Source organism: Python bivittatus, unplaced genomic scaffold, assembly GCF_059951505.1.
Source record: "Python bivittatus isolate LINGU-HERP-01145 unplaced genomic scaffold, Pbiv_v1 ctg000470_np1212, whole genome shotgun sequence".
In the NCBI taxonomy this organism is placed as follows: domain Eukaryota; kingdom Metazoa; phylum Chordata; class Lepidosauria; order Squamata; family Pythonidae; genus Python; species Python bivittatus.
In genome coordinates this window covers 589,442-604,908 of record NW_028277065.1, presented here as the reverse complement: position 1 = coordinate 604,908, position 15,467 = coordinate 589,442, and the positions used below count along the sequence as shown (strand labels likewise).

The window sequence follows — 15,467 nt, the reverse complement described above, 5'->3', positions numbered from 1 at the left end:
TGCCAATGTATTAGTTTAGAACTGAGATTGGAATATCTTCAGAATTTTAATATGAAATATTGTACTTTTTTAAAAAACAGTTGCTTCTCCTTACTGTCCTTTTCTGGTACAGATATATTGATATAAATGTTCATGTGCATATGTATATCTCCATCTCTGGGTTCAAATATAGATCCTGTGTGAATATATCTTCTGATCTGATTCAAATGTGAGTTTCCAGTTCTGAGAATCAAGGAAGACATAATGAATTGAAATCTGCATTGAGGGATCAAGAACAAATCAATTTAATCCAGGAAGAGATTGGATTAAAAGGGGGAAAAAATGCCTATAGGATATGACTGGCAGGATCAAAAGGCCTGCTGCTGCTGCTGCTGCTGTGCTGCTGCTGCTGCTGCTGCTGCTGCTGCTTCATTTTGGGGAAAAATGTGATGATAATAGCAGCAACATTAACCTTGCCAGGTTTCAAGGGGATATTTTCAAAGAGAGGAAAAATCTTATCTAAAGGAAAAGTGTTTACCAGATTTGAAGTTTGAGGGAGTAAAATTCTCCATCAGCCAGGCCCACTCAGTGAGGCACAACAGAACAAAATGTGACTGTTCCTGAATTGCAATAAATTTCTAGATGCCGGCTTTGTTGACCTGGCCTCTGGGGACACTAACCCTCATTTGTGCCTCCTTGGGAAATCTGACAACGATGATTCCATAATAACAATTCAAACAGAAACTATGAAATAATTTTAAAGAGATGACCAAGGATCAAAGTGAGATTGATTGACCATTGATTGGGTTTAGAAACTGCAAAAATCATAATAGACACTGAACATACATACTCTCATATGTAGGTACAGTATGTGTCTGTATTTGTGTACAAATACAGTTCACCTAAAGCCATACTTTTAAAAAATGGGAAAAAAATATTTGGCTCTATTGTAAGTTCAAGTACAGCAGAACTCTTGTATTTTTTAGGCTTTGTGGTGAGTCTGCATTAACCTGACAAAAAATAAACAAAAAAACTTCTGAAGCTTGAGTGCTGCCAAACATACCTCTGCTTTTAGAGCCTTATTAACATTAATGAGTGGGTTTCTGAAAGGAGCCATAACCCATAGAAAACAGCAAAAGATTTGCTGAAAGGTTCACCTGACACTGGAGTAGTTTTCCACAGGTCTTGCTTCTTACATAACAATGATCTGCAGGGGAGAGTGGTCAGAAAGAAACCTTTTCTCTCTCTTTGTCCCAACAGTTCTTGTCTAAAACATGCAAAATAAAACCTTGATATCCCTCAGGTTTTCTACCAAAATATTTTGGAGGCATAAAACAAAAACTGAACAGTTTGGTCACAATCACGCAAGATACATTTGGAAGAAAAAGTGTGCACTTCCTGAAGGATAGAATATGGGGGTTGAATGCAAATTAATGTCTCCAATCTTACAAGCTACCAGCAGATGGCAGTACTGGTGCACTAGAAGCTCTGACCATTAGCATTGTTTCTTTCAGGTCCTTGGTGGGAAGTTGCTGGGAGAAAAGGTTGGGTTATCACTGGTTGTACAAATTGATGCCTGTAGTAAGTCCTGTCCAGTGCATTTAAGCAATGTGCTTTGCTTGGATTTCTGACTGCCAAAGGAATCCCTCTAGTGGCAGGTGTTTTGTGGTGACGTTTGTGTTGATTTGAGTACTGGGTGTGACTGGGCCAAAAAATAAAAACAGAGAAAACTGATTTGTGCAATCAAGAACAAAGTGGATGACTAACAGTAATATACAAGTTTAACATAAGAACCACTGATGAACTGATGAGGAACAATTGGCAGATCACTCAAAGGGTAATTGCTGTCTAGCATGGCACTTGACTGGAATATGTGGATCACTTTATTGAAAATAATTTAGTAAAGGTTCTTTGGTCCTTGTGCAAGGCCTGTCCTAGCAAATTCTATTCTTTTTTAAAAGGATGCTGCCATTAGCCTGACACTTAAAAAAAAAAATCCTTGCATTCTATACTGTTAAATCTCCTGTTGCCACATTTGCTTCAGTTAGTGGGTTCTTTAAAGAGCCAGCACACTTTTTTCCCATACTCAGGTGCACAGAACATAGATCACTGCAGCCACAATATCTCCCTACCCTACCCTTCCTTAGGGTAACAGATATATGTACAGCTAGTCAACCTTTAAGCAAAACTTACTCATGACAGTTTGCAGTTTATCCCTCACCCAACTAAAAGCAATCTGAATTGAAATGTGGGAATTCTCAAAGCAGAGAAAAAGGATGGCATGACTGTTATACAGCCATGCACAAAAAGTACTTCTTCAGTATAGTAACAAAGACACAATTAAGGAGTTAATGTTTCTTTCTGACTCTATTTTTCTAGCATTGATTTCTGGGGCTGATTTGGGAGCAGCAAACAATGACCTTGCTGGATGAATAAAAATCACCAGGGACCGCAGAGTACATGTTAGTAAACTCCTCCCTGCTTGGTTATAAACCTTCCATTTTCCAAAAGGATTCAGAAACAATCAGTATGACTGGGTGAATATTTAATGCTGGAAACTTAAAAGGGTTGGGTTTGTGTTTGTGTTAGACTGCAAAAGATATCTGTTTGTAAACATTTAGTGAGGGAGAAAACTATTTCTTATTTTCTCAAACAAGTCAGCTTTAATTGTCAGCTGTCTATATGCATTGTGAGTAGTAATTTCGTTACAGCACTTTGTACTCTAACTGCTGGGTAGATAGAATTGTGGATGGTTTCCAAGAAATTTCTCCTTTCTGCTCATGTTATTAATAGTATCTTTCAACTCTTCTTTCATGTACAAATTGTCATAATTTAATGTATTGTCGAAGGCTTTCACGGCTGGCATATGATGGCTGGTGTGGGTCTTCCGGGCTGTGTGGCTGTGTTCTGGAAGTTTTGTTTCCTAATGTTTCGCCAGCATCTGTGACGGGCATCTTCAGAGTGCAGAAGCACTCTGGGCACAGAGAGAACTGTTCCTGTCTGTGCTCCTGTCCTCTGAAGATGCCGGTCACAGATGCTGGTGAAACGTTAGGAAACAAAACTTCCAGAACACAGCCACACAGCCCGGAAGACCCACACCATGTCATAATTTAACTTCCAAATGTTGAATAATCAGCCCTTACCGTAGTGATATCTATTATGGTACCTAAAGTGCTTAGTGTCATAGAAGGAGGATGGTAAATAAAGTGTTGTAAAGGAGAAATTAGATAATGGAGTGGGGGCAATTAAAAAGCAAATACGATTCCATGGTTCTCTTTCTAAATGCATTTACAAGGGACTCAAGCTTCAACTCAAAATATGATATAGAATTTTTTCCATATTTATTCACCATTATTATTATTTTGTGAGAAGTTTCTAATCAAAATCTGATTTGTTATATGGGGAAGAAATGCAGAAGCTAGTGGATTTTTGAAGACCATTATTAATACAAATCTTTGCTTCAAAATTCTGTCGTCTAGTTACTGGAGCATTGACTTGCAATTAGTAGTTAATCCTATGCTAATAGCCCTTAATCTATTTAAAATTATGTATTGGAAGCAAATTCCAATCAAACTCTCATGAAATGAGGGGTTTTTTTTCTTCTTCTTCTTTTTCTAAACCAAGAAGTATGGTAAGCCTCTTCACCTTTAACTTTATTCAATCAATTTCCTCATATTTTATACATCATTCTATTTTTCAAAGTGAATAAATCCACTTAAAAAATCCAAAAATGGTTTTTTAACATATTTACTGTGATCGTTTCCATTTCTGTCCTTCTTAAAAATCAGCTTATATTTATTGCTACAATCATGCTGTGAAAATTAGGAGCAGCAACAAGTTTTCCTCTAAAACAGAGGATGGAAGGAATGATTTTAAAGAATTGCAATAATATATTTATTTTGGGGAAAAATATCTTAGATTTTATCTTTCTGACCCCAAATGTTTAATAATTATTCCATATGCATACTTAAATAATTATTGGGAATAGCCAATTCATGTTTTTGAAAAACATACCCTTTTGCGGGATGGTTGAAAGAAGTTCATAAAAAAGATTCAGTCATGTTGATTCTCTAGTGAACACATTTGGAATTATTCTTACAGCAATCTGAAAATTTTTCACTCCAGTGAATAATGGAAAGGAAAATAGCAGCAAGCGCTGATTTTATCTGAAGTCTTACAGGTAATAATATTTCATTGTTTAAAAACGACCAATCCAGGGAAAATCCTAGGAACTTTAGAATAATAGTACATAGGTAAAAATATCTATCTACGGAGCTGGGTTGATAGTGCCAATTCAAATCTATGGAGATTGAAAACAATAATTGGGCAGATTTTCTATTTTTGGAGCATTAAAGTAATAATATCAGTTCAGAACCCTTATCTTCATTCTCATGTATTAATGAGGAGTGGGGAAAAATATTACAGTCCAGTGGAATGGTGCTATCCCCAATCAGTGCTAATTTGTGTAAACCTTGGAATATGGCCTAAAACATTTAGTTGAAAAGGTGGATGTCCCATCATAGATCTGACGAGAAAGTTGATATCAAAATATAGGCCACTGAATCAGATCTCATTTATTCCAATTGAATTTATGAATACTTTTGGAACAGGCTGCATTTAGAAGAGCTGTATTTCTGTTTTTCTCTCTTTCTAGGGACATCCTGAGAGGAACATGAATAATCAATCCACAATCTATTATTTTCTGCTGAAAGAATTCTCAGAGGTACGAGAACTGCAGATGCTTTATTACTTTGCTTTCATGGTGTTGTATTTAGCAATTTTGACAGGGAACCTCCTCATCATCTTTGCAATAATTTTCAACCATCACCTGCATACTCCCATGTACCTCTTTTTGTTCAGCTTGGCCATACAAGACGTTATGACTGCTTCAGTCACTGTCCCTAAAACTATGGCCAATATGCTCATGAACACAAGACACATTTCTTATCTTGGATGTGCATATCAAGTTTTCTTTTTTGTCTTCTTTCTGGGATCTGATTTTTGGCTCCTCACAGTGATGGCATATGATCGCTATGTTGCCATTTGTAAACCATTACACTATGAAAAAATAATGAACAAACAATCATGTATTTACATGATTCTTGCTGTATGGGTTATCAGCCTTCTTAATGTATTGTTGCAGACTTCCTTTATCTTTTCAACCCCTTTTTGCTCAAATAACATTGATCAGTTCTTTTGTGAAATCCCACAGCTACTTAAACTCACTTGTACAGGCTTAAACCAAAATGAAATCAACCTAATTGTGGTCATGTGTGTCTTAGGCATAGGTTGTTTTTTCTTTATCCTGATTTCTTATGTGTCTATTTTCATTGCTGTGCTGAAAATTCGCTCCTTGGAAGGAAGGAAAAAAGCAGTTTCTACTTGCCTACCCCATCTTATTGTGGTTTCCATGTTTTTATCATCTGGAGTCTGTGAGGCCTCCCTCCACGTCATTGGACTTAATCTCAACAGTATTTTATTCCATTGCCCCACCTCTTTTGAAACCTATCATCTATAGTATGCGAAATAAGGACATCAAGGTTGCCTTATCCAAACTATTAAATATGGAGAAATTGTCCAAGAAAATATCAAGCATCAAATGTATATTTGAATAAGAAATGCCCCATTTAGTAATTGAAGGGCAAAGTTCAGGGGACTATCGGATTAGACTGGGAAATTCAAATAATATCCCAGTATGTGATAAGGGGAAATCTGTTTTTTTTCCTGTAAAAACAACCCTGAATGCATGAATTTATAAACTCATCAGTAGCTGAGGTAAACTTCACTTTCACTTTATTTTAGAGCCACAAAAGCAAAAGGTGCCTAGCTTAGTTCCAGGTGAGCTACATCATGCCTAGCTTTTGGTAAATCTTTCTCCCCCTGATCTTGGAGTCTATACTTCATTCCACTCCTACGTTCTAGCAATAATTAACCTCTAGCACTCCAAATTTTACTGAACTAGAATTCCAAGCATTCTTCACATCAGTCATGAGTACTTTGGATGGATTTTGGACAGCCTTAACCTATTGCAGTGAAAATAAAAATTAATCTCTCTTTTTCTACTAGCTGTCATTGTTATTCTCTGGCTTCCTGCTTCTCTGTGCCTCTTTCTTCTTCCTCTCTTCACTGACAAATCTCTGATTCCTGGCCCATGTTAGAGGCTTTTGTGAATTGAGAGAATTTAGCAGAAAGGAGGGGAGGGAAAGACTAGTTGTCCAGCTGGATTTGTTGTGATTAATCTCTTTTAAAACTAATTTTATTGTGAGGACAATGAAGCCATTTTGAAACCATTGAAAGTGACATTTATCACACTGTAATTGTGGAAACAATGGGTCAAGAGAGAAAGTGTTAATGCAAGGAAAAATAAAATCATTTGCTTTTAAAGAATGGTCACTTGGAGAAAATATCCAACCCTATAGACAGTATTTGCACTTGGAATTATGAGTCTTAGAAAGGTAAGTCTTCTTTAAAGAACTACCAATTTTGCATCATCACTATGACTCTTAAGAAAATGTGACATCCCAAGACTAGATATAAACTGAGAATTTGGAGGAACCCAGCCCAAAGCATAGGTTCTTTGCCAAAATTCAGCATCCGGCCATAACATTTTAGCCACAGGATTTGGGGGGTGGTGGTGGTAAGGGAACTTGTTGAGCAATACCCATCAATGCAAGTAATAAATTAATAAGCCATGTGGAGTCCTTGGGGTTCTCTGAGCTTGGTTGTTTTCTTGCAAATGATTCATTACCCGGCTAGGTAACATCTTCAGTGCTAAAATGGGATGGGTTTGCTCTCTGTTTATATACTGTGGACTGCCTTGCCAGTGCTGGTGGGGGTGGGGGTTCTGTTTTGCTCCTCTGGTGGTTCCTTGATTAGCATATGTTCACTGCTTGATTGTGTGCCTGGTGGTAACCTTTGCTTATCTGGGTAATGATTGCCAGTGAGGCGATCTTCTGGTCTTAATTAATAAGCCAACCCACTCAACAGCTCAGGCTATACAGTTTAATTTTTTTTTTTTTTTTTTTTTACAAATTGCCATAGTGGCAGATGGGATCATGTTTCTCATGTTTGTCAAAATTTTGGCCCAAACCTTTTCTGCCTTCATATCCTTATTCCTCAATCTTTTGTATTCTTATGCAATAAAATAAAATAGTAAAAAAATCTTGGTCCTACAGGATAATATCAAGTAAAATAAAACAAAAAGAAATAGACTTACTTTGTTTCCAAAAAAAGCAATTTGCAAAGCCGGATTGTCTAACCACTGTCTTGTAAGATGTAGTACATAAACATTCAGTTCAATAGCTAATGCTACATTAGTTTGGGAGCATTTTAAACATTCTTTTTCTCCCTGTTTCTCCATTAGTGAAAACTACACGGCTTGAGAAACTTTTATAAGGATCTTCATTGTAGAAGCCTCCTGGGTCCATATTTGTCCTGACTCAGAAATAGACATTGTCACTATGTTTACTGATGGGCAATGGAAAAGGCACAGTCTCTCTCCTGTATGTGGTGCTTTTTGCAAATTCCATGAGAGGAGGGATCAAGAAGCACTCCCAAGCTGTATTCTGGGGAACTACAACTCCACCCAGGAAAAGCTTCATCTCTGTTGCAAAGTCTAGCCTTTTCCTTATTAACAACACATCTATCCTGTATGGATGATGATTAAGGGACTTCAAGATTTGTAGGTTAAAGTAGGCCTTGTAAAGTTTTACAAGGAAAAGGAGCAAGGCAAAAGAAAAGAGGAGGCAGAAGATAAGAAAAGACAAAATGCAAAACAAGGGGCACAAACTCAGCTTAGAACACAATGAAAACTCCTTAATCTCACAACACATGGACAGATCAACCATAGTTTCATCTGGGAAACTGTCAGCATCTTAGACCAAACTAAATCCAAAAATGTGAGGGAATTCCTGGAAGCTTGGTACTCAGACAAGGCAGCCATCAACAGGCACATAGAGATAAACAACATCTACACACTATTCAAAACAGACAATAAAAAAGATCAGGACATCTCCTCACCAGCAAGCTTCACCCAGATAAGCAGAGATTAACACCAAGATTATTGCCAGACATACAATCAAGCAGTAAACAATACCCTAATCAAGGAACTGGCAGGGCAGGCCGCTGTATATAAACAGAGAGCAAACCCCATCCCATTCTAGCAATGAAGATGTTACCTAGCCGGGTAACAAAACTTCCACAAGAAAACAACCAAGCTCAGAGAACCCCAAGGACTCCATAATGCACATAAGAAGATAAACAGAAGCTTTACACTGCAGGGTTCAACTGGGCTGCTCCTGTGGAGTGCACTTTTCTGCATAGGAATTGCACTATTACCACAGCCTAAAAGGCTAAACGCCCTGGAGGACTGACACAGGGAATTCAATTATGGATGTTGTGTCCAAGGACAAGTGAAGGAATTGGGAAAACTGCCATCTGAAACTCACTCAGCAGATACAGTAGAGAAGGTGCTGAGGGATACTGGCGATGGTGTCAGAGAGCTAGAGTGGCTATTCCAACATTTAGACTTAGTGACACATGGAAAAAGAAGAGATAGAGAAGGGTGTGAGAAAAAAGGCAAAAGGACAAGATAGGAAGAAAAAAGTGAATGAAGAGAAAAGCAAAGTAGAAGAACTGATAATTTATTAAGTGTAATTTCATACAATGGCTACTGATTTATGAACTCTGACAAACTTGTGGCCTGCATTGCCCAAAGGGGAGTGTGTGGAGCTGCAAACTGGTAGTGAGATTTGCAAACAGACAACTGTGCAAAGAAAGCAAAATGAAAAACCAGTCTTGCTCACTGAGTAACAGAAAGGGAGCTGAAGGGTTCCCCCCCAGGGGGAGGGGGGTTTCTTGAAGTGGAAAAGCAGGGAGGAGGAAATTCTGCATCCAGAACCCAAATTGAGGGCAAAGTGAGGATTGCTCACCCATAGAAAGCAGTTTCACACTTTGGGTGTCTTCATGGGTCCTGTTCAAGAAGATGTGGGAAGTCATGACGAGAAGGCCTCTTCTCCAGCTTCAAGTGATAGACCAATTGCAGTCTTATATGCTTATACATAAACTTATATGCAGTGTTATGTATATAAAACTGGACACACTGGAGATGGTCAATCTTGTCCTTGCCTTCTCCTGTCTGGATTACTGTCATTTGTTCTACATGGAGCTGCCCTAGAAAACCACTGTGACATTTCAGTTGCTGCAAAATATAGCTGCCTGTAGGGTTCCTGCGGAGTTCCAAGACGGATGTCTTGAAGTTTAATGGAATTATTTGCCCATCTAATATTAACACTGGAACACTGAAAGTATAGTGTTGTGGGCTTGAATATTCAGCAGTGAGATCACCACTCTTCTGTAAAATAACAGGAATATTCAAACTCAATAAATATAACAGTACAAATTATCCATTTTAGTATGCAGTCCTTCACACATGGTATCCAAGTAGTGCCAAAAGCATTTGGCATTAAAACCTGAATATTCACAATTCTGAGAAACAAAGCAGCATGACTCTTATTTATCACCCACATGGGACCTCACAGAAAGCATTGCTTGACTACGGAAACAAAACCAAAAATTAAAGAATTATTATTTTTTCCCTATATGAGTATCTTGTGTTGATTCCTGGGAGAGCTAAACTGAATACTTGTTTGATAAGTAGAAATCACCAGAGACACAGAAATATTAAAAGCTCCTTCTTCCTTGGCAAAATGTCTTCAGAAGATAAATTTAATAACATCAGGTACGACTGGAAGAGTACTTAATGCTGGAAGCCGAAATTGCCAGAGAAGGCAAAGAAATATGTGAAGAAAAGTTTGTAAGCCATCTGTATAGCTTTTTTTTTGGGGGGGGGGGGGAGATATAAAGGTACATAATTCTTATTTCCTGAAATAAGCTAACATGAATATCAGTTATCTAAATGTATACTAAGGAATAGTTTTATCATATTACTTTACACTCTCATCACTTGTATAGAGAACTGTTTGAAATCTCTCTCTCACACACACAAATGCATAAAATTTATGAATTTATACAAAGAGTAAAGTGAGGGAAAACAAATGAAATATTTTCCATCTGACCATCATTTTTATAGCAGTCTCCCTGATAAAAAATATGTACTGTGTAGAAGAAATGCAGATCTATGTTTTTTAGAGTTACATTAAAAAATTCTAATGGTCAAGTTAAATAAACAAATTTTTATTCAATTGTTCTCTTGAAGTGCCTGTTTCCAAATCTAGTTCCCATGGACACTTAATTTTTGCTGTCTCAGTGTAAGGTACCCTTTCATAATTGAAGACAAAATTAAGATATGAATTCAAATTAACTGGTCAAATATATGTAAACTACATTACTTTTACAATGAAAACTTGACTGATTAACAAGGGAAAGAGAAAAAAATTATATTCTTTTTCTTTTTTGTTCAGTGTCCTTGCTGACACTGTTACAGTGATGTAGTTCTGTTCCTAGGGATGTGGAATGGGCTCCTATGTCGTTAAACAATTAGATCGACTGTCCAGTGCAGAGCTAACTTCATTAGACTTCTCTTAATCAAAGGTTTGGAAGCTTCAAACAATTATACTGAGGGGTGTACTTTGAACATGTGTCTGCTTTCCACAGCTGCTGTGTAGAAATTCTACATGTTCATTGTCCAAATTAATCTGGAGGTCACTGGATTGGGGGAAAATGATCTGTGATGTCTCTTTCTTTTTCCTCCAATTTCTGTCCATATACACACAGTCACACACAGAGAGACAAACACACACCCAACAACAATACATTTTATTGATTAGTCTTCCAACCATATCATCAAGCTGTAAAACCAATACAGAGAAAACAGTAGGGTGTATTCATAATAAATTGTCACCCATGTAGTCAACCCCCACCCATTCTAGTTAGTCTACCCTCTTCAAAATGGCCTTTGATACAAAAATTGCAGTCTTGCTAGTGATATGCAGGTTCATTCCCTGCATGAAGTAAGACAGTTTCTCCTGATTTTATTTTATATAGATACACAATTTTTCTTCAAATGGAACTCCATGGAACCTCCCATATCTTATCATGAAATCTAGTTGTTCAAAATACGTGTGTGTGTGTGTGTGTATACATACACATATGCATACATACACACACCAGAATCCACTGTACGTCGCAAAATTTCTCTGTCATTAATCAGTGTACAGGAATATCAGGCAGTCGATTTGTTGGTGCATTAAAAAAAAAAGATTTTCCTCACAAATTTGGACAAATATGAGTATTGGAAGAAAAGGGCATTTCAGCTGAGATAATATTTCTGCAAAGGCAAATTAATTAGTGTTGCATCCAGACGTAAAATAAGTGAATATATTTTCCCCATCCATACTTCGCATTATCTCTATCTCTATCAAAAGGACAAAACAAAAGGAAATAAAATAGACAGCACAGATATAAATGGAGTGGCCTTTGTTCCAGCTTTAGCCCATTTATATACAAATCAATAGCAGAATATAGATGGAAAGTGGGACACAAGGTGATCCCTCCTCTGTATCCAACAATTCTGGAGAACTATATCTCAAACAATTTCAGGGTGAAGGAGCAAATATCTACAAAGTTCCTGCTCTTTCACCATCATTTAACATTTGTTTGAAAGCCATATCTGTTTGTTGGTTTGTCTGTTTTAAATACTGCCTTTCTGGCAGGGTTGTTGGTTAAATGAGTCACCACCATTCTAAACAAAAATGCATTTGGAATTATGCTTCTTTACAGGGCAAAGGTTTTTGTACTGGGGTGCATTTGGAAAAGGAAAATAGTATATATATATAATAATAGTATATATAATTATATATATATATATATGTTACCTAGAGGTAAAATTATTTCCCTGTTTTAAAAGTACTAATGCAAGCCAGAGTTTGGAAACTTTAGAATTAAAATAAAAGTGAAAAAAAGGTTAGATGTAGGAATAGAAAATGATCTTCACTTGAAGCATGAAACTGGTATGTGGTTTCTCACAGCACAATTGATAAAAATAAGTATTGCAAATTCACTAGCTGAAATCTGGATGGAGAACCAGGCTAATAGTTCCATTTCATAAACTATGGAGATAAAATCAGTAGTTTTTCAGGATTTCCTTTACTGAAGCACTATTGTAAAAATACATTATACATGAAAACATTCTGGTTCATGTTCATTGATCAATGATTGGCAGAATTAGTATCAGACTGAATGAACTCCAATCATTTGTAAAAACTTTGGAAAACATCTAAAATATTAAATCTGAAATAATGAGACTATTACTAGAAGTTCCAATAAGAACAGTGATGGCAAAATAGACACCACTGACTAGGATCTCACTTATTCCAATTACACTAATAAACACTTACAATAAGCAGCATTTAACAAACTTCTACTTGTACATTTTTTCCCAGGGACATTCTGAGCTTTGTTGGAAAACATGGCTAATCAGTCCATAAACTATTCTTTTCTGCTCTTGGAATTCTCAGAGGTACGAGAACTGCAGATGCTTTACTTCTTTGTTTTCATGGTGTTGTATTTGGCAATTTTGACAGTGAATCTTCTCATCATTTCTGCAGTACTTTTCAACCATCATTTGCATACTCCCATGTACTTCTTCCTGATGAACTTAGCCATACAAGATCTTGGCTCCGCTTCAGTCATTGTCCCTAAAACCATGGCCAATACGTTCATGAACACAAGACGGATTTCTTATTATGGATGTGCTTCTCAAGTTTTTTTCATTGTCTTCTTTATGGGATCTGCTATTTGGATCCTCACAGTCATGGCATATGATCGCTATATCGCCATTTGCAATCCATTGCGCTATGAAAGAATTATGAACAAACAAGTCTGCATTTACATGATTCTTGCTGTATGGGTTGGTGGCCTTCTTAATGGATTCTTGCACACCTGCTTCACATTTGCACCCCCTTTTTGTTCCAACATCATCAGTCAGTTTTTCTGTGAAATCCCGCAGCTACTTAAACTTACCTGCACAGGTTTAAATCTAAATGAAATCAGACTAATGGTGTTTGTTTGTGTTTTAAGCATAGGTTGCTTTTTCTTTATACTTGTTACTTACACATCCATTTTCACTGCTGTGCTGAAAATTCGCTCCTTGGAAGGAAGGAGAAAAGCTTTCTCTACCTGCATACCTCATCTTATTGTGGTTTCCATGTTCTTATTATCTGGAGTCTTTGCTTATCTGAGGCCTCCCTCCCATGATTTGGATTTAGCATCAACTGTAATATATTCCCTTATCCCACCTCTTTTGAATCCCATCATCTACAGTATAAGAAACAAAAGCATCAAGCTTGCCCTGTCAAAATTATTAAATATGGGCAGCCCATCTGTTTTGATTTGCCTCTTATAAGTATATCGTGTATAACTGGAGTCATGATTCCATCAGCTCCAGGGATAAGATCACAAACTGAACTGGAATGTATTGTTCCTAACCCAGTAATCTTAAATGTGATCTCACAAGGTTCTGCAGATAACATGAATCTTATTTCGATAACCATGAGAATGGGGTCCCATGGGAGTCAAGGCTGATTATATCACTGAGTGACCATTCAGCTGGTTGGGGGATTTTTGCTAAACTTATCCTTCCGCATCTGGAGAAATATTTTCCACCATTCCATCTAATACATGGATAATGAAGCTGTTACTCTCCAGATACTGTTAAACTATCATTTATTGTTTTCTCACCATTTTTCATATATTTTTGCTATGTTGGGATTGTCTTTCAACAAATCCAGAGTGATCTAAGTCATTCACTTCTGATGTAATCTGTACTGAATCTGCTCTGCTGTGTAACTGAGATTTCATAATCCTCTTCTTTGGGCTATTTTGAAACATAAATCGTAGCACAGTCAATTATGGGTGCCTGTTGTTCGGCACCTATGACACATCTACTCCATGAGCTGCATTGGCTGCCGATATGCTTCCAGTTACAATTCAAGGTGCTGGTGGTTACCTTTAAAGCCCCTCATAGCCTGGGGCTGGGCTACTTATGGAAGTGTCTCTCCCCAGTGGTATCTACCCCTCCTATTAGTTCCAGTAAGAGAGGCATGCTCCAAGTCCCACCTATGAAGAAGTGTCATCATCTGGTGTGACCCAAGAAGAGGGCCTTTTCTGTCATGCTGCCTGCCTTCTGGAACATCATCCCTTGGAGAGTAGACTTACCCCAATCCTGCTGGCTTTTTGCAAGGCCCCAAAGACCTGATTTTGCTATCAAGACTGGGCCTGATTTCTTGGCTATATTGATTGGATGATGACTGTTAGTGTTTTTGCTCAGCTGCCATTTGTGTGTGTGTGTTTTTTGTGTAATTTCATTTGTTGTTTTTATTCTGTTTTTAATTGTTAACTGCCCAGAGTCCTGTACTTGAGATAGGTGGTCATATAAATTTAATAAATAAATAAACAAAGCTTTTATCTGGCCACAGTGGTGACCACTGATGTTGCTTTGTGATCAAAACTGAAGTGATTACATACCAAAACAGGGAACTGTCATTTAAAGGTATACGAGGAATCCTTATTTACGGCTTGAATTGCTAGCTTTGGCCATTTCTGTGTTTTGTTTTGTTTACCTCTTGAGCAGATGTGAACTAGCTAAACATCCATTATGGAGCTCATGAAGCCTTGCCATCAAATGCAAATGATCTCCAAAAGTGATTGAAGTTAATATTTAATATGAAAGAAAGGGAAATAATCAATGCATGACATGGGTAAATAGATCATCCTAGTAAACCTAAGTTAGATTCTTTGTAAATATATTAAAAATGTTTTTGTCTGACCCTACCCATGAATTTTTGAAATGCAGATATATTACTCAAGGACTGAGTGTAGCCCTTCACCTGCAACAAGTATCCAAAAAGTATAATGAAGTTGCACTGGAAGGACTGTGGCACACGAAATAGGCTTCCGGTGGGGACAATGGCAGCTTAGTCATCTCTCCGCAAGAGGGGAGATGGCACTGTAGCTGAATTGGTAGCTGACAGCAAGCACTGGCCTCCTAACTTGCTCCGGATCAAGGAGGAAGCAAGAAATCAACCCATTTGGTCTCCGGGACGGCCGTTCCTTGTAAACTAATAGCAGAAACAGAAGCTTCTGCAAACGGCTTGCAAGTGAGCTGCTGGGAGGTAGAGGATCCATCTTCATTCACAGCTGTGGTGCAGTCTAAATATGGACACTAGATCTGGCCGAACCCCATTTCTAACCCACTTGGGAATGTAACTATTTTTTTAATGTAAGAGAGACCTTCCTTTGCAACAGATAAGTAATTCTCTTGGTGTTTTTTCATTATTTCTGGAACTGTAACTTCAAAAGAAGAATTAAAGTTTTATTGTAATTTGAACAACTCACAAAAAGCTGGAAGATAAGGAGAATACATTAAAAAAAAAAAAGACATAAAAGTTACCTATGGTGAAAGGGGAAAATTTATTTGTTGTAAATTTAATTAGTACTCCATCTGTACTAATTGGATTTCATTTTTCTAT

General features: G+C 37.3%; 1 protein-coding gene and 1 pseudogene across 1 annotated transcript; both read left to right on the top strand.

Annotated features, from left to right (window-relative positions):
* The first annotated feature begins 4,651 nt into the window (after nt 1–4,651).
* LOC112542778 (olfactory receptor 14J1-like) lies at nt 4,652–5,594 on the top strand (annotated as a pseudogene).
* Nucleotides 5,595–12,406: 6,812 nt separating this feature from the next.
* On the top strand, nt 12,407–13,342 carry LOC112542777 (olfactory receptor 14J1-like). The gene has a single exon (XM_025176431.1). The coding sequence runs from the start codon at nt 12,407–12,409 to the stop codon at nt 13,340–13,342; it is 936 nt and encodes a 311-aa protein (XP_025032199.1).
* Nucleotides 13,343–15,467: the final 2,125 nt, after the last annotated feature.